This window comes from Cimex lectularius, unplaced genomic scaffold (genome assembly GCF_000648675.2).
Source record: "Cimex lectularius strain Harlan isolate CLEC.00 unplaced genomic scaffold, Clec_2.1 scaffold195, whole genome shotgun sequence".
NCBI lineage: Eukaryota > Metazoa > Arthropoda > Insecta > Hemiptera > Cimicidae > Cimex > Cimex lectularius.
This window is the reverse complement of record NW_019392761.1, coordinates 704,197-722,479: the sequence shown is the minus strand read 5'-3', so window position 1 is coordinate 722,479 and position 18,283 is coordinate 704,197. Positions and strand designations below refer to the sequence as shown.

Here is an 18,283-nt window from a genome sequence, read left to right as displayed (position 1 = left end):
TTTAACCAAACATTTCTCTGTTCTAATACCATCTGCTGAGATATGTTAAATCATACTTACATTAAAACAAGCTGTCAACAATCAAAAATGAAAATGCTGAAAGAATAAATGATATTAATTAAACATCAATGGCAGACAGATATCTCAATCAGAGATCCATTTACATTGAAGACTAACTTACCGATACCATTAAATTAACAAAAGAAAATTGAATCTTACCTACTAAAAATTAGCCCTTGATATAACAATGAATATTTTCAAAGACAACCATGTACACTCAAAAACTTGATGTTTTTGAGTGTACATGGTTGTCTAAGGATCTTGGTATACTGAGTTCTTATCATTAAATAAAAAACGTCTCTACCATTTCAACATAAACCTAAGACCAGACACTCATTGTTTGAGGAAAATCCATCTGAGGTGAAATCCCACCAAGTCAATTTGAAGGAAAAAAGGCATTTCATAAGTTTTCATCCTTATTTAAATGAGCAAAGTAATTATTTATTATGTGTGTTTATCTCTTATGTTAATTTAAGCTGTTTATATTTCATGACTATTTTGTGGGTCATCTGGAGTCCAGGGAAGTAGGCCAAAAAATAATATTTTTGGGGAAAAATTCAAATTTGTTTTAAGCAACATTTAAAGCTCGTAAATATGGATTTTTATGGCAAACAAAAGTTTTGGGCTGGATCAGTTGGGTCGTTTTTCTATGATGTCTGGTGTTTGAGTTAAAGATTAATAATTCCTATGGATTTTATCCAAATTTAACTTTGTTACAATCATAATAAAGTTCAACCGCACTTCTTTAGATTCTGCCAACAAGGCTTAGAGTTTTATGTTACTATGGGTTAGAAAAATAAGGATGAAATCAACAAAACAACCTGAACTGTTTTATTTTATTTCTCCGGTTCTAATTTAGTTAAGTAATCAAAGTTGGTGCCATTAAGTCTTATTATATGGTTCTAAGTTACTACAAAGTTTCATATAGATCATTGGTGTCATTTGAAAATTATCTATTATTTTTTATGATTTTTCAAGAAAAAAAAATCAAAGGCAAAGATTCTAAAAAAAAAATTAATTTTTGATTTTCCAAAAAATTTGTATACCGGATTTTTGGGACATAGAAAATGAATATCAACTTTGTTTCTTGCTGGGGGGAAAAAAGCTTACTCTTCTAAGTTTAAGGAATGTATCTAAGTTGCCCATGCTAGCTGCATGCATCACTGAAAGAAAATTAGATCAAACAACACTTTTCCTAATAATTTGATTGTTAAATATGAATTTTCACAGAAATAAAAAATATTAAATTTTTGGGCTGGATGCGATGTTGTTTCACTAAAGAATATATAACTCAACTGGATTTTATCCAAATTTTATCTTGCTGACTGACACTCTGTTTCTCACACACTCTCTGAGTCCAATACTACTCTATAATTTCTGTCTCTCTCTCTCTTAACTGACTCATAGTGGTTCACATTCACTCTCGGCACCAACTCAGTCGACTGACTCTCTCTCCAGCTGACCTAGACTCTGATTCTCACTCACTAACTGGCTCCAATTTCTGTTGATCCACTTAAAAATGCACAACTCCTCTGGATTTTACCCACATTAAACTTTATAACAACCGCTGAAAATGTGAAAGTATCTATTTCCTACATTACATTTATTTTTTATGTCATTAAGAGCGAAAAATCAACCAAAACTTAGTCAAAATTGCACACTGACAGCCAACCACAGCATTGAAATGCATAATTTGTGCACATTGGCACGAATGATCGGACTGTTTACATCTTTTGAACTAGTATCACAAAAAAAAAAGTTTCATTAAAATTGGTGATTCCACATCGTTAGCATTTACCGCTTAATTAAAAAACTAATTACAAGAGATTATGTCATTTTACAAATGATATGCCTTATATAAAATAACAACAAAGTAAAATTTATTTGGATAAATTTACAATATGTAATGTTTAAAACCTAATAATGTCTAAGACTTTATAAACACTAAAATAACGAAGATATTCACTTGGGAACTAAATTGTAGCAGTCAATCCATTTTTTGTTTTCATCATATGTAGAAAAAATACAAAGGTATATTTAAAAATAAGTGTTATATCTAATATAATGTAAAAATAAAATTTATTTTCATCCCATTTATTTTGAGGAATTGTGAAAAAAAAACCAAATCAAACATTAAACATTTTTTAATTTAGCGTTCTGACTTTTTTTTTAATATAACATTAAATGTGTTCCACATCCAGCAATTTAATTTTGTTTCCCTTTGATATACATTTAGTGATATACATTTTACTCTAATTTCATATTTTGGGAAACTATATTTAAGGTAAGATATAATCTTCTAAACATTCAAGCTTCACATAGTATATATTTTTTTAAATATGATTTTATAATTTTTTTTGCGACAAAATTAGGTTATCTTTAGTATTGGTACCACATCAATTTAAGCTACGACAATATTTTAAGGGATAAACATTAATGTTATACCGTTTAATAGGTTAATTGGAATATTATGTAGTCATTTAATTGTTTTTATTTATAAATATAGAGATATGGTTACTTATGCTAGTTCAACTTGCTGATTCCTTTTCCTTATCTGTAAGCATTACATAAATGATTAATTCGGTTGATAATATATGTCAAAGTAACGCTTTAATCACCTGCTTCAGGTGTGCTTTTGTCTTCACTAGCATCTTCTTCCTTTTTCTTTTCCTCTTTGTCGTTTCCTTTTCCTTTCCCTTTAGCTGGAGTGGTTTGTTTTGGTTTTGGCTCTAATGACGGATCGATGACAATCTTACCGATATTCTTTCGATCGTGCATTTTTTGCATCGCTTCTGGTATCTGAAATTCGTTTTCTATTTAGTTCTACTATTCATTTACTTGATTAAACTTTGTTTCCCCCAAACATTTTTGTTTATTTTTTAAATTTTTTTCACAAATAAAAGTGCACTTACATCCTCAAGAGCCCAGACAGAATCTATGACAGGTTTGATTTTCCCATCGGCCCACAATTTCATCACCTTGTCAAATACTTTATGAACATAGTCGACTCCATTATGTTGGAACATCAAATGCCTCAGATTAAATCCTGATAAAGTTTTGTTTTCATCAAAAAGCTTAATTGGTGAGAACTTGTCCACTTGCCACCACTAGAAGCAAAATTAATTGTAACAAGTATCGTATTAATAATATAAAAGAGTAAAAGTGATTCTTAACATATAACTGGGTCCAACATCCAACTACCCTCTAATCTTAAAGCTACTAATAAAAGAAAATGAAACATAGAAATATAAGTATACAAATTAATATATTTTCTATGTATAGTAATCACTACCTGTCTCCTGATTCCCACTCCATCTGGTCAGACTCTGATTCACACTCAATCTCTGACTCCCGACTCACTCTACAGCTGACACAGACTCTGATTCTCACTCACTCTCTTATTCCAGCTCTTTGATGTCACCGCTGAACTGAACTGGCTACTCTGAACCCAAAATTGCAACGATGAGCCTCAGAGTCATCAACTTTACTGACTTATATCTCTGATTTACTGACACAAACTCTCTTTCTCTCTCTCTCTCTCTCTCCCTCTCTCTCTCTCTCTCTCTCTCTCTCTCTCTCTCTCTCTCTCTCTCTCTCTCTCTCTCTCTCTCTCTCTCTCTCTTTCTCTCTCTCTCACGCAGACTCTGATTCTCTCTGACTCTTTACTCTCTCGTTCACACACCCACACATGCATGCACGCATACGCATACATACATGGTTTCTCACACATTCCCAGACTCCACCTCTTTTTTCTGAATCCGACTCACTCCTATCGGACTCAGACTCTGATTCTCACCTTTTCTCCATCTGATTTAGATTCTGGTTCTCACTCACTCTCTAGCTCCAACTTGGGTTCCTGACTCTCCAACTGACTCAAACTCTAATTTTCACTCACTCACTACTATCTCGCTCAGACTCTGGTTCTCACTCACTCTCTAGCTCCAACTCAGTTTCCTGACCTCTCCAGCTGACTATCTATCTATCTATCTTTCTATTTTTCTATCTATCTATCTCTCTTTCTATTTTTCTATCTATCTACCTGACTAAGATTAAATTCTCACTCACTCTCTGATTCCTGACTTTCTCCGGCTGAATCAGACTCTGATTTTCACTGACTCCAACTTTCTCTCCATCTTAATCAGACTCTGATTCACACTCACCCTCTGATTTGATATGTTATAATGCATCACTAATACAAAATACAGTTCCTAAAATGCAGAAAATAAACAACTGCCCATAAGGGTTTACTGATGGTTGAGATAAAACTTTATGTCTCTCTGCCTTACTCTCTGACACCAATTCTCTTTCCATCTGACACAGACTTTGGTTCTCACTCAATTCCTCACTCCAACTCTGACTTCAACTCTCTCTCTCTCTCTCTATCCAACTCATATTCACACTCACTCTGTGACTCTTGATTCCCTCTCCAGTTGACCCAGACTCTGATTCTCACTCACTCTCTGACTAACACAATGCTCTCTCTCTCTCTCTCTCTCTCTCTCTCTCTTCCCCCTCCCCCCTCACTCTCTCACTTTCTATCTATCTCTGTATCAATCTATACCCAACCCTCTCTTCTTCGTTCTTTCTGCCAGTTTTAAAATACAAAGACCTACATGTTTCAACATAAAATACTTACATAGCGAGCAGTGCTAAAAATGCTTTTGGTTTCACCAGTGACGACATTAGCTGATCCTGTAATTTAAACCAAGTGTCATCAACTTGAAACAGACAATTATGGCTTTAGTGGAAAAATTCTTCAATGTTTGAAATTACCATATAAAATGTATTTTCCCATTGCCTTTAGGAGGGAATAACCTTTGTTGCAATCTTCTCCACAAAGGCAATCCAAGACTAAATCAATGCCATCGGGATATAACCTAAATAGCAAGATAAATGTATGGAATATCAAAGAACAACTTATTATTACAGTTATTTGTAGTAAATTTGTTGACATTGTTATAGTTGATTTTATGAGTTTAAGTCTATTTGTAACATATTTTTCAATCGTTTAACAATTTCAGGTTGTAAATTTTATAATGATTGAATTCTAAAAAGGAATCAAATACATCTACAGGAAAAGCGTGTTTCTATTGAAAGCTTGAAAGAATAAAAAATGCATTTTTGTATATTACAACTTTAAAATTTATATCAATTTAACTTGTCTCAAAGCAATACAATATTAAAGCTGAAAATATTCCAGTGTTTTTCTTTTACAGTAATATATAATTTTTATATTTGTTCTTATTAATTATAGAAAAACTAGAAATAAAAACATGCTCTATGCATATACATTTCTTATCTTACTTATAGTTTATAATACTGTTTTTTTTAAATTATTTTTGGACAGTTCATAAACTAACCATTCAATTCTTATTATTTTGTGTATATATATAAATAATTAAGGCATTGTCTGGGTGATATTTTAATCAAAATGAAACACTCAAATTGTCTTTTTATATAAACATATTCCAATTGATAAATAATTGTATCCAAAATGTGCAGATTTTCTAAAAGTTGTAAACAAATGGGAATTGTACTTGAGCAGGGCGGCAAGTTGTTGGGTCCTCTGTTCCTACTCTTGCAGGAAACATGACTGTTTTATTGTATATAGTAATGATGGTTTTGTGCCCCTAGTTAAGAGTGAATGTGTTTATTAGCGTGAATGTGTAGTGTGAGAGGACCAATGGCATTATATTGAGTAAACCATAGATCCATAGATAGGGATGGTAAGGGGATCGATTAGATAAGTTATACAATACAGGTAAAGGGTTATGAAAGAATATCCAGTACTCTAAACTGAATGAATGGTGTGTAAACAGGAAAGCGTGGAGTGAGAGTGTGAACGAACTTGGTTTTAGGAACTGATTGGCATTTGGTGTTGAAACAACCTAGCTATATCTAGCTAACCTAGCTACTTCGGTGGCTGGATGGATTAGACCATGGTCTGACCCCAGCCTAGGGAGTGTCAACACTCAATGTGGGTGATTCTCAAGGGCTACCATCAATTCATTGTAAAGTACAAAAGGTGGAATTGTTTACTGCAAGAAGTGATAGGCTAGGTTAACAAGTTTAATAGTGAAATCCTCCTGTCTGCGGGGTGATGAATCTGTAATTTGATCCTTACCACAGTGGTGATGGGCAAGGATTGTAAGGATTACAAGTTTGATTATTTTATTATTAACCAACACCTTAATTATTTGATTAAATTCCTGATTGTTAGTACTCATCATGATCCATATCTTATTTCTAAAAATAACTATCATTTATACAAAAATAATCTCTACTAATGCTTTCTGTACTTTAAAGAATTAATATGTAGCAATTTGTCAATAGTCTATTTTGTAGTATGTATTTTTCTTTTAATGTTCAATTTTTTTGTATTTTGTTGTTTTTATCTGATAGTAACGTGCAGTTATATAAACATACTTGCGGATTTCATTAGTATAGTCTGACCCGCGCTCTAGCAAATGGTCAACACTAGAAGCAAGTGATTCGTGCTTATGTTTTGATGCTATTCCAAGCACTTTTACATCTTCTAATGTACGGCATAACTGTACTACTGCATGCCCCTACAAAACAATTTTAGTAATATGTCAAAATGCCTTGTTAGGTGATTTTTTTTCTTTTTTTGTATAAAATTACATGCCAACTATATCATGAGTGTTTTATACTATAAATTATAAAACCTGTAAATGGATTGTTTTGCTCTTTCTTACCACGCCGCCCCCAGCTGAGTGAAGGAGTACAGATTTTCCTGGTGAAAGGCCACCAATTTCGAACAAGAGGACATATGCCACTAAGTAGTTCATGGCTATTGCCGCAGCATCTTGAAAATTCATGTTGGATGGGATGGCGAAAACGTACTGTTCTGGAACTGCAACAACTTCAGCCCAACCTTTGTATTCTGGCAGTGCGACAACTCTGTCTCCGACCTAATGCATAGATGAAATTTATTTATTCACAGGGAATAGCCCATTTTATTTCAATAAATACAAGAAAGTCAAAGAGCATTTAAAACATGAAAAACATTGAAATAATAAACAGTGACAATAATAAAATAATTTAAAAAAATACATACAGTATAATTTAGATACCAATAATAAATACAAAAAAAATATCTGGGATTTGACTAGTAAATAAAACCATAGCATATATACACAACAACAACCAACCAGCACATCGGTTATACATACATATATACATACACACACACATACACATTTTCCAGGTGTACTATTGGACCATGGTTTTACAGGTTCCTCTTCTTAATTTCGTCTTCAAAACAGCTATAGATGTATTATTATTGTCTGTACTGTTGGGTAGCATATTGACCAGATCAATCCTATATATGGGAGAGCGAGAAGTGTAGTTAATTGAAAGTATTTATTATTAGTAAAAAAGTAAGTTAGTAAGAAAAAACTCCAAATGACCTCGGTTCAGGAATGGGTAAATTAAAAAAGGGGCTGACCTGATAACCTGCGAGAACCAAAGTGACAAGGAAGGGCTCATGGAAACGGTACCTACTATCCACCTGTGAGAAGGAGCAGACCTCATGGTAGACCCCTATAGAGAAATTACTAAAACCACTAGAGTGGTCATGTGGGTGCTGGATACTGAACTTCTGGTCACTTCAGACACTGCCACAATTCTTGGGAAATCCCAAAACCTACGTATTAATACTGGGCAATAGAGGGTCATCAGGTAGAGAGTAGAAAGCATACATCTAAAACTTGTGATAGACATAGATGATGCATCCTTTGGGGCTTTAAACAAAGCCAACACAAAACTTTATTTTGGCTTTGCTACGATGACCCTAAGAATCATTGAAAAAGCAATTAAGATTGATGCTGAGGATGCTTTAAGCAAACCTCAAGCATATAAAGCTGCAACAATTACGATTTGTCGTGTGGCCAAGGAAAACAACATAGATATAGCCTTTATTCAGGAACCCTGGTCAGTAAAAGGTAGGCTTGGAGATAGGGGAAGAAAAAGCATATAGGATCTCTGTTCCAGGGGCCAAACACTGAATTGGGCAGTGTCTGGGGGATATGAAGCTCAGACCATGGACACATATACATGGAAATCACACAAGTGGACAAAACATGTAATGTGGGTCGAAACCCTGAAGCAGAAACGGCGAAATACGGTGAGTTACTGGGGGAAAATACACTAACTATAATGGCTAACATTAAAAGCATCCACAATATTTAGCTAACTTCTATACAAATACATGACACTATAATAAACTCATAATAGAATAGAAGCCTGCCCACAAACCACCTACACCAACAGAGAGAATCTGCTGGTGGAACAACAAACAGGCAGCACTAAGAAAGAAAACTCGCGAACTTTGTAATTCAACTAGAAAAACGGGGAATACAGTAAAACCCTAACATAATACAGTGACGAGATGAAAATCAGCAAAACAAGAATCGTAGATGAAATATTGAAAAGAAGTTGGAAACATCACTGATGCAAGTAGACTTCACAAACGCCTTGTAAAGACCCTATAAATCCAATTGGAACTCTAAAAAAACCTGATGGAACACACACACATACACACACACACCAGAAAGGAAACATTAGAAATGCTAATAAGTAGACACTTTCCAGAATGGGCCATTGACAACCACATTCAAATCTCCAAGAACAGATGGGATATACCCAGTACTACTACAAAAGGGAAAAATAACACTAATTCCTCCATTTGTAAAATATCCATAAGCTGGATGGCAATGGGATACATCAAAAGCATATGGAGAACTGTAAAAGTAGTCTTTATTCCAAAGGCTGCATGGAAAACTACACAGATGCAAAATCATACAGACCATTCAGACTGACATCCTTTCTACTCAAAAGATTTGAAAGGCTAGTTGAAAAACATGTAAGGGGTAGCTCTCTAAAAGAAAAACCCCTTCATAAATATCAACATGCCTATCAGAAAGGAAAATGCTGTGAATCAGCACTACACTAAAAACGGTACAAATAGAGAATTCACTGAATAACCAAGAAATAGCATTAGGGACTGTGGTGGTTACCTGCAGTTACCACGGGACCCGCTAGGTGTCACTACAGTACGGGAATGGGCTCGCCCTCCACTCTGCAAACAGTCAGAGAAGAACCATTTCATATATAAGCAGGGGAACTGCCCCACTGGCTTCAGACTCATCTACTTGACGAGTTCTCAACAATCCTTAACGGAGCACCGACAACGACAGCAAGGGTACTCGCTGCATTATCCCCGAACTCGCCTTCTCAACACAGCCGACTTGGCTAGTGGTCAAGTGTTACACTCGGTTACCTGCTGCACCAACGTCCCTTAACCGCTGCAGAGTCAACCGACTCTCACGGCTCCGGACGTCAGCCAAAGGCTCTCTCGGTCACGGACCACAACAACACCGGCCCTACTCAGGGCTACCAAAACTCCCAGTCACTAAAGGAACCTTCTTGGACATTTGATAGCATTCCTATTGAAACAATGATAACATGACTGAATCAGTGAGGAACAGATAAAACCTGCTGTAGATGGATAGAATCAATTCTAAAAAGAAGAAAAGTGCAGGTCTCCAAGTTCCACGAAAAGGTAGAACGAGAGGATGTCCGCAAGGAGGAATATTCTCACCACCGTCATGGAATGTGGTAGTGGTTGACCTAATATGCAAAACTAAATGAAAGCGGAACCCAAGGCTATGCAGATGACATTGTCATACTAGTCAGGATAAAAATTAAAATTAAATAAATAAACTAAAAGAACTGACAACTCTCACCTTAAACTTTTCGCATCCTTCTCCAACTTGCTCGACTTCCCCAGCACATTCGAAACCCATTATGAAAGGAGTCTTCATGGGGGCATCCAAAGCCCCTTGCCGAGCGAGAAGATCTTGGAAATTCAGCCCACTGAAAGAAAACATAACGCTGTCAATATAGACGTAATTTTTTGTAACATAATTACAATTAATATTTATTATTGGGGTCGCCGGTGGCCGCAACGGTTAATGCGACATTGTGAGGTAAAGGTCTCGGGTTCGAATCCAATGGCCCTGCATTCGAACCCGACATGCTCACAGATGGGATTTTTTCTAAAACACCGGCACTCCCGAGCGTTCATATAACGTTGTAGTTAAATACCTTTGTTAATTAAAGAAAAAAATTACATTTATTATTAGAACATTATCCCGTGCTAATGTTTTTCCTCTTTTAAGATTTTTTACGGCACAAGCAACATGTATTTTAGCATGAAATACCTAGATGTAACTTTACTAATGAGTTTTGTTGCTCATATTTCGGGTAATAATTTGCAAAAAATGCGTTTGAACGAGAAAAAGACGCCCCTCAGGTCTGGAATGAGGTAAACTCCCGCCAATAAGTACGCAGAAGTTATTTTGACGTACATATACCTCTGACGTCAAGGGAGTCAAAGCAGTTATACATCAAGGGAGTGTTACAAGCCCATTCTTTTATCTGTTAACCTCGTTTAGACAAGGAGGACAGTGAGGACTGCTTGTTGAGGAAAAGAACGAAACCTGAGGAGAATGACTGCCACGTCAGTTGAGTGTCCACTAGCTAAGTTGCGTAACAATTGTGATGCTGCCCAGGTCCTGGTGTGCGAGTAACTGGATCCTGTCCTGATCTGACTCCTTATAGAGCTTATCTCGCAGCTTTCTGGTCCTGGGCTTGTTAATATGTCTTCGGCCTACTCCAAAATGCCATGCGGCAGGTTGGGCGGTTTGCCCTTCCAGAAAGATGAAATTTAAACTAGAGATGAAAAGCTGCATGCGGTGACCACCTGCAGTTACCACGGTACGCACTAGGTGCCACCAACATTCAGGAATGGCCTCGTTCTCCACTCTGCCAATCAAAGTGGAGCAATTCCGTACATAAGTAGGGGGACTGCCCCGCTGACTTCAGACTCGTCTCCCCAACGAGGTCTCAGTTTTACTAATACAACAAAGGAGTCTCTACCAGACGAAACTTCACTATCTCGTATCTACCTGGACAAGCGAACTACATCAGCAGAACAGCATCAGCCTCGCTCTCATTTCTCACAAGCCGACTTGGCTACCGGCCACCTGCTGCCCATGGCCACAGACCTCAGCCAACGGCACACACGGTTCCGGCCTCGTCTATCGGTTCTACAACAACATTAAAACTCCCAGTCACTAAACTGCCGATTGGAAGGTCCGGGATGTTTTCTTTTTTTAACATTGCGTGTGTATGTAGAGACCCGTCAATAAAGAACGAAGAGGAGCTTCACGTCGGCCAGTTCTTTAGTAGCCGGATGGGTTGGCCCTGGAAAGGGCCGTTGAAAGTTGACGTTCTAAATAGAATCGTCGAGGAGTGATCGCAGTTGAACAGAGAAAATCTTACAAGGTGCTGGAGAAAGGCCCGGTCACTAAATATTAATTTATTACAACCGGCGAATGATTTTGGACAAAGGCGTAGGAAAAAATTTCAGGCGAAGTTAACGAACAAAAACTGCTTGTGTAAAAATCGGAAAATCGAGGACACTGACTTTTGTTTGAATACGGGGGAAAGGTAATTGAATTATGTAGAAGGTGGCGCAGAAAATGGTGCACGCTAATAGAAAGGCATTGTCAACGGCGACAAAAGAAGAAATGGTTTTTTTAAAAGAGTCCGTTCATGACTCATGTTTGTACGAAGTCTTCCCTTTTGATTAATGTCCACTTAACTTGAGCTCTTCTTTATTTGCAAATATAAGAATCACTGAATAATAAGATTCTTTAAGGAAAAACATCTTACATCTCTCTCTCTCTCTCTCTCATTCACTCAGCTCTCATTCTCACTCACTCTCTGACTCTCCGACTTCTGTGACTGACAACACTCTCTTCTCAACTCTCCCTCTTTCTCATTCACTCAGATTTCATTCTCACTCACTCTCTGACTCCTGTGGCTGGCAACACTCTCTTCTCTCTCCTCTCTCTCTCTCAATCCCTCTCACTCACTTTTTTAATCCTGTGTCTGCCTGACACTCTTCCTTCTCTCTCTCTCTCTCTCTCTCTCTCTCTCTCTCTCTCTCTCTCATTCTCACTCACTCGCTGACTCTCGGCCTTCTGTGGCTGACAACACTCTCTCCTCTACTCACCCTCTTTCTCATTCACCCAGCTCTCATTCTCACTCACTCTCACTCACTCTCTGACTCCTGTGACTGACAACACACTTTTCTCTTCTCTCCTCTCTCTCTCTCTCTCACTCCCTCTCACTCACTCAGCTGTCATTCTCCCACTCTCTGACTCATGTGACTGACTGACACTCTTCATTCTCTCTCTCTCTCCCTCACCCTCTCTTTCTCCCTCTCTGATATAGTCTCTGATTTTCACTCTTTTTTCACTCTGTATCGGTCTGTCTCTCACTCTTTCTCTTTCTTTCTCTCGCTCTCTGACTCAGAGTCTGATTTTCACTTACTCTTCAACTCATATCTCTCTCTCTCTCTCTATCTCTATCTCTATCTCTATCTCTATCTCTATCTATCTATCTATCTCTCTGACTCAGACTCTGATTCTCACTCACACCCTCTCTCTAAACACCAATAATATTCGTACGTGCTGCAAATTTTAATTGGAAAAACGGCCAAAAGCTTCGGCATGTCGAACCTCGACTTGAAGTACCGCATCAACCCACGTACATGTCAACGACTGTAAGAAGCAAATCGCCTTCATCGCCTATAAAACATCCTGCAATATCCGTAAGTACACTTTTCATTTGAAGTGGACAGATTTTCCTCGAGAAAAATATCTACAATATAAAAAACGTAACTTCTTAGAGCCCTGGGGGTGTAATATCTGCACGCCTAGTCACGCAGAACGTGAGATAAATATGACTGGTCAAGGAGGAGCTGAAAAGCTTCAAAAAAGAAATTCATCAAGAACTCAACAAATTAGCCGACATATCGAGCAAAAAAATACATCAGAAATTTTGTAAATCAAATGTGACCTGAACAACTTAACTAATACACTGATGGACAAATTTAACACACCATTCAATTTATTTAGTTTAAAATTAAATCCCTTCTCTTTCTAGATTAATTACAGATAATTAGGAGCTATCTTAGTCAAAATAAACAGTAACTAATGCTTTGTTAGCTTCCTTTATTTACTTGTGTATTGATTAATCCCATTTGCACAATAAGTAGCATTATGTCCTTCCATTCTGCTACACCTAAAGATCGCTTTCAATTAATCTTTTTCCTTCGTTGATTTCATTTGATATTATTCTTATTCTTAAACCTTTGTTCAATGGCTCCAGTCAGGCATTTGAGCGGGTATGACAGTGCCAGGGCCGTAACATTATTCGGGGAAGGATACAGTCAGCGAAGTCGCCAGGAGACTGAATGTACATCACTACATCCCTCTACAACTGGAAGGGTTCTTCGGCGCTTCAAAGAAACAGGGCTTCACACTAGAAGGCCAGGACAGGTTCGGTCTAAGTCTATCGACGAGAGAGTCGATAGATGCATCCATCATTAGGCTTTACGAAACTGTAGCATTCGGGAAAAAAAGAAAACTGATTTGACAAGTAAGTCCGAAATGTTTCTATTTCCTCCAGGACTGTAGAATGAAAATAACCTTAGTGCCCGGCACCCGGCTCAGGGATTCTTATCACAGCTCAGAAAATGGCCAGGCTTCAATTCGCACGCGAACATGTGAATTGGTCATTGGAAGATTGGGGAAGAGTTCCAGTTGAGGTGAGAGTCGGGTTTAAATCTTCTGATGGGAGTAATTTCAACGGAGACGCAGTATGGTTCCTCAGGTGGTATTCAACGCTGGGTCATTGATGTTCTTGGGTGGCAGTTCTTTGGACGCCCGCACCGAATAGGGTTGTTGTTCAGGAAGATCTCTAAGTTCTAACTTCAGAGCGGTACATACAAGGCATAAACGAAGACCATTGTGCCATTTGCTCCCCACGCCGGGGAGACGTTTCTGCTAATGTAGGAGAATGCTAGGCCCCAAAGAGCACGTATTGTGTATGACTACTTAAATGAAGTTGGAATTGAGTGCTTTAATCATGATGACAACATTAATCTCTGAGCAATTAAGTAAAAGTAACAGTGCAAAAGACTCTCATGTTCAATTCAATTACATAGAACAAATGCAACTCGACAATTCTATTGAGATTCACGGAATACCCGTTGAGAACAATGATGATTTAGCATCGCTCATATTAAAAGTGTGTAATCTATGGGGACCGCGGTAGCCGAGTGGTTAGCATGAGAGACTCTCACGCCGCGGTCGTGGGTTCGATTCCCACCGTCGCCTCTGGCCCTTTTTTCCCGATAACCCCCAATATGAACAACATATATAAGAATTCGTCATGGCTAATATGCAAAGATCATAAGGGAAAAAAAAGTGTGTAATCTGCTCAGGTGTAATTGATTAGAACTCAATTAGTAACTTCATTCAATTTCGTGGTCCGATTGACCAAATAACTCCTTTCAATTAATTAATCTTTATGTAGGGTATTGGTTGAGATAAAAAAGCCAGTGTCACGAGGGGGATTCGAACCCACGACCTAAATACGCCGCTGCTCTACCACTTGATCTATCGTGTCTTCGATCCACGCGGATCGTGGTGTGGGTTCGAATCCCGCTCGTGACACTGGCTTTTTTATCTCAACCAATACCCTACAACCCTACATAAAGATTAATTAATTGAAAGAAACTGTTTGGTCAATCGGACCACGAAATCGAATGAAGTTACTAATTGAGTTCTAGGTGGTCGGTTTTTTTGTTGAGCAGTATAATTAAAAACAACAATAATAAACGTCAGAAGTAATTAATATATGTCACTTCAATGTACAAGACTTAACTGTCCATTGGATATGAATTTGATCAATATTTTAATGTTGGTACTTATCATGTCATATCAGAAACATTTTTAATACCTGCAAATATATCTAACGCCTACCAACTAAATAATTACGACAATTAAGAAATTAAAAAAATAAACAAAGAAATTTTAAATGATCATTCAAACAAAATTCATTAATCGGTATTGATGAAAAGGTCAAAAAATTGAACTGAGTTGGTAAAACAAATTTGAGCCACTGGCACAATTTAAAAAAAGAAAAATTCCTATACAATGGATGAATGATGAAATATTGACACTAAAAATAGAGAAAAGATTTATAAGAAATATCAAAACAATAAAACCACAACTGGCAAGGTTTCCGAGTTTGAAGGAATCGAGTAAAACAAAACATAAAAAATGCAAAAAAAAAACTCTTTGATAACTTATTTCAAAATAATATAAAAACGAAACAAAAAATGGAAAATTCTCAAACGTTACAGAACAGGGGAAACAAATAAGTCATAAACAGGTAAACTTAACGTAGAATAATCTTGACGAATTAAACAGTTTTTTTTCTGTGACACTAGCAATAGAAACAAAATAAATCCTAGGACCCTAAAAACATATAACCAACGATATAAATAAACGATCGATGAAATTTAAGATGGATGAAATCACTGCGAATGATATATTACAAGCGATGTCCGGTATAAATTCGGACGAGTAGGACTAGATGAGATACCAATAAAATTCTTAAAAATGGTAGCACATGATGCTTGTATAGTACTTGCTCACATATACAATATAATGTTTACTAAATATGGCATATCCAAATATATGTAAGGAGAATATTATCGTACCACTCACTAAAACCACAAGTCCAACGTTATTCAGTGACCACAGACCAAGAAACATACTGTGCCATCCTAGTAAAATTCTAGACAAGATAGTACGCAATAAATTAATAAAATACATTGCACACAACAAATAAACGAAATACAAACAGGAGACCAGTTTGGAAGTAGAACTAATATTTCATTAATAAAAACTTTTGAGGGACGCACGGCTTGCAATGAACAATAAAGAAATTACCTTTTTAGTGCTTTTAGATTTTTCAAAAGCATTCGATTTGATAAATCACGAACTGCACATAACAGTGATTGAATCTTACAAAACCTCTATTTTACAATAGTAAATTTTTTAAATTTTACCTGAAAAATTGGTTAGATAGATAAAAAGATAGATATAATATTTCAGGGTATGGTATACTGCGCTCTTTAAGAGCTATTGTATCCCCTGTGCTCTGCCTAAAGCACATCGGTGAGTCCTTTTTCATTAAGAAACTTGATTAATAGGCCCGGTTTCAGTGGTTGTAGTTCTTCTTTGGTCACATTGTACATCCCAAAACACTTCCTCCTGCGGGCTAGTGTAGCTCCGCAGTTTGTTAGTAAGTGTGTTGGTGTCTCTTCTGCTTCTTTGCAGAATCTACATGTGCCATCTTGGATTATTCCAATTTTCTTTAGATGTCCATTTAATCTACAGTGTCCTGTCAGGAATCCTGTTAGGATTCGCAGTCTNAATTCGCTGCCATGCTCGAGCATTCTTCTATAACCCGGCGGTATTCCATTTCGGTCCCTATACAGGGCCAAGCTGCGACACCCCTCCAACACATGCGACACCGTGAGTCTGTCTACTTGACATGCTGGGCACCTAGGTCGACTCGCGCCAACCAACAGGTACCCATGAGTCGCACGTGTGTGGCCTATCCGCAGGCGGGTCAGGACAACGCTTTCCCTTCGAGATATCCCCTCCGGGCTCCACCGGTCGACCGTCGGCTTAACGGACACCAACGCGTCAGTCGAGTCGGCCCAACGACGCTTCCACTTGTCTAACATCATATTTTTCACCGTTCTCTTAACGTCGTCAGGCCGAATCGGGGTGGTCTCAACATCATCACTGTGAGGAACGAGAATACCCGTTTTCGCGACCAGGTCCGCTCTCTACAACACAATTAAATATTATCCTAATAAATACTGTAAGAAAATAATTTTAAATTAGCGATCAATTTGTATGTCAAATATTCTTTAGGTATATATTTAAAACAAGAGGTAAATCAAAATTTATTATATTATTTATGCATTTATCTCCTAGTTTAATTTTACATTTTTTATTCCAATTTTCTTCCATTCCTTTTTTGAAACTGTATCGCAGTGTTGTATTTAAATTTAAAGTGAAATTGTGTCGTTTCATTTAAATGGTACTTAAAACCAGAAGATTTAGGCATGTGTTCTATAACAATCGTTTTAATTTCTCTGCAGCTTTGTCTTATATATTTAATAACGCAATCATTACAATTAAGTTGGTAAACCGACTTTTTGAAAAAATCTTTTCAAATGAAATAACGAATTAATTAAATTTGTCCTTTTGGGAAACGCTACGTAGACTATAGTTTATGTATATAGTTGGGAACAATGTAGGATCTAAAAAAAATTTCCTCCAATTAATTAATTTTTTACACCCTAGAATAAATTTTAGATTGGAAATAAATAGATGGTTGTTTAGACTTTTTTGATTTAAAACTGTACAAAATAAATAACCTAATTGAAATATACGTATATAGAAAACCCACACCTGCAGACACAATGACTTTTAACTTTTTAAAAAATCTCCCATTGCTGCTTTGATAAGTTGTTAGAGTGTGGATTGTATAAAAATACGATTGTAAGACTTTTCCCATTGGGATCTTTAATCTCGAGGCAAACATATTCTCTATAAGAAACAGGTTGAAGTAAGTTCTTTGTACAAGATGTTCTCTTTTAATATTATGACTGTTGGATACAACAGCTCTTAAAGGGCGCAGCATATTACACACCGACCAATAGCACTTCTATCCTGTCTAAAATATTAAAACCGTTAAATTTCCATAGTCGATCAGGTTTAAACCAAGTTTTTGATACGGCAGTTCGAATTCTGCCTTATTTGCTGCTAAAGGTAGTGCATTCTATTCAGCGACTGTAAACTTGTTAATAAATAACCGTAAGAAATCTGATCTTATCACGTACTTTTCTTTTAGAACTAATACCGTCTTTAATATCAATATCGCCACGTTTCATGTTTAACTCATCCTGTACGGTCTTGTTTATTGAAAAGGCTGCTTCAAAAACATCATGTTTTGTTATAAATTCCAATTAGTGGTCTTTATGGTTTCTAGACAATGTTAGGTGCGTTTTCAGAATACATTAGATTATAATCAAACTAAAAATCTTTCGGTACTTTAATTTTTTGGTACTGGTATGTTTATAAGATGAAGAGGCTTGCAGGACTATCTGGGCTATTCAAAAAAAGGAAACATCGTTAAATTATTATATATCGGCCTGATTTCAGCAAGCCGAATAAACGAGTTAACTTAAAGAATGTTT

The 18,283-nt window shown here is 36.8% G+C and overlaps 1 protein-coding gene across 1 annotated transcript in view; it reads right to left on the bottom strand.

Annotated features, from left to right (window-relative positions):
- Nucleotides 1–2,186: 2,186 nt before the first annotated feature.
- The window catches only part of LOC106663321 (synaptic vesicle membrane protein VAT-1 homolog-like), a 65,704-nt gene continuing 49,607 nt past the window's right edge, over nt 2,187–18,283 (bottom strand). The window contains exons 2-9 of the mRNA XM_014388067.2: nt 9,828–9,957; nt 6,777–6,992; nt 6,487–6,629; nt 4,834–4,937; nt 4,697–4,752; nt 2,973–3,167; nt 2,679–2,859; nt 2,187–2,614 (exon numbers count right to left, since the gene is read on the bottom strand). Coding sequence (XP_014243553.1) covers nt 2,589–2,614; nt 2,679–2,859; nt 2,973–3,167; nt 4,697–4,752; nt 4,834–4,937; nt 6,487–6,629; nt 6,777–6,992; nt 9,828–9,957 — 1,051 coding nt within the window. The 3' untranslated portion in view covers nt 2,187–2,588. The remainder of the gene's footprint in view (nt 2,615–2,678; nt 2,860–2,972; nt 3,168–4,696; nt 4,753–4,833; nt 4,938–6,486; nt 6,630–6,776; nt 6,993–9,827; nt 9,958–18,283) is intronic.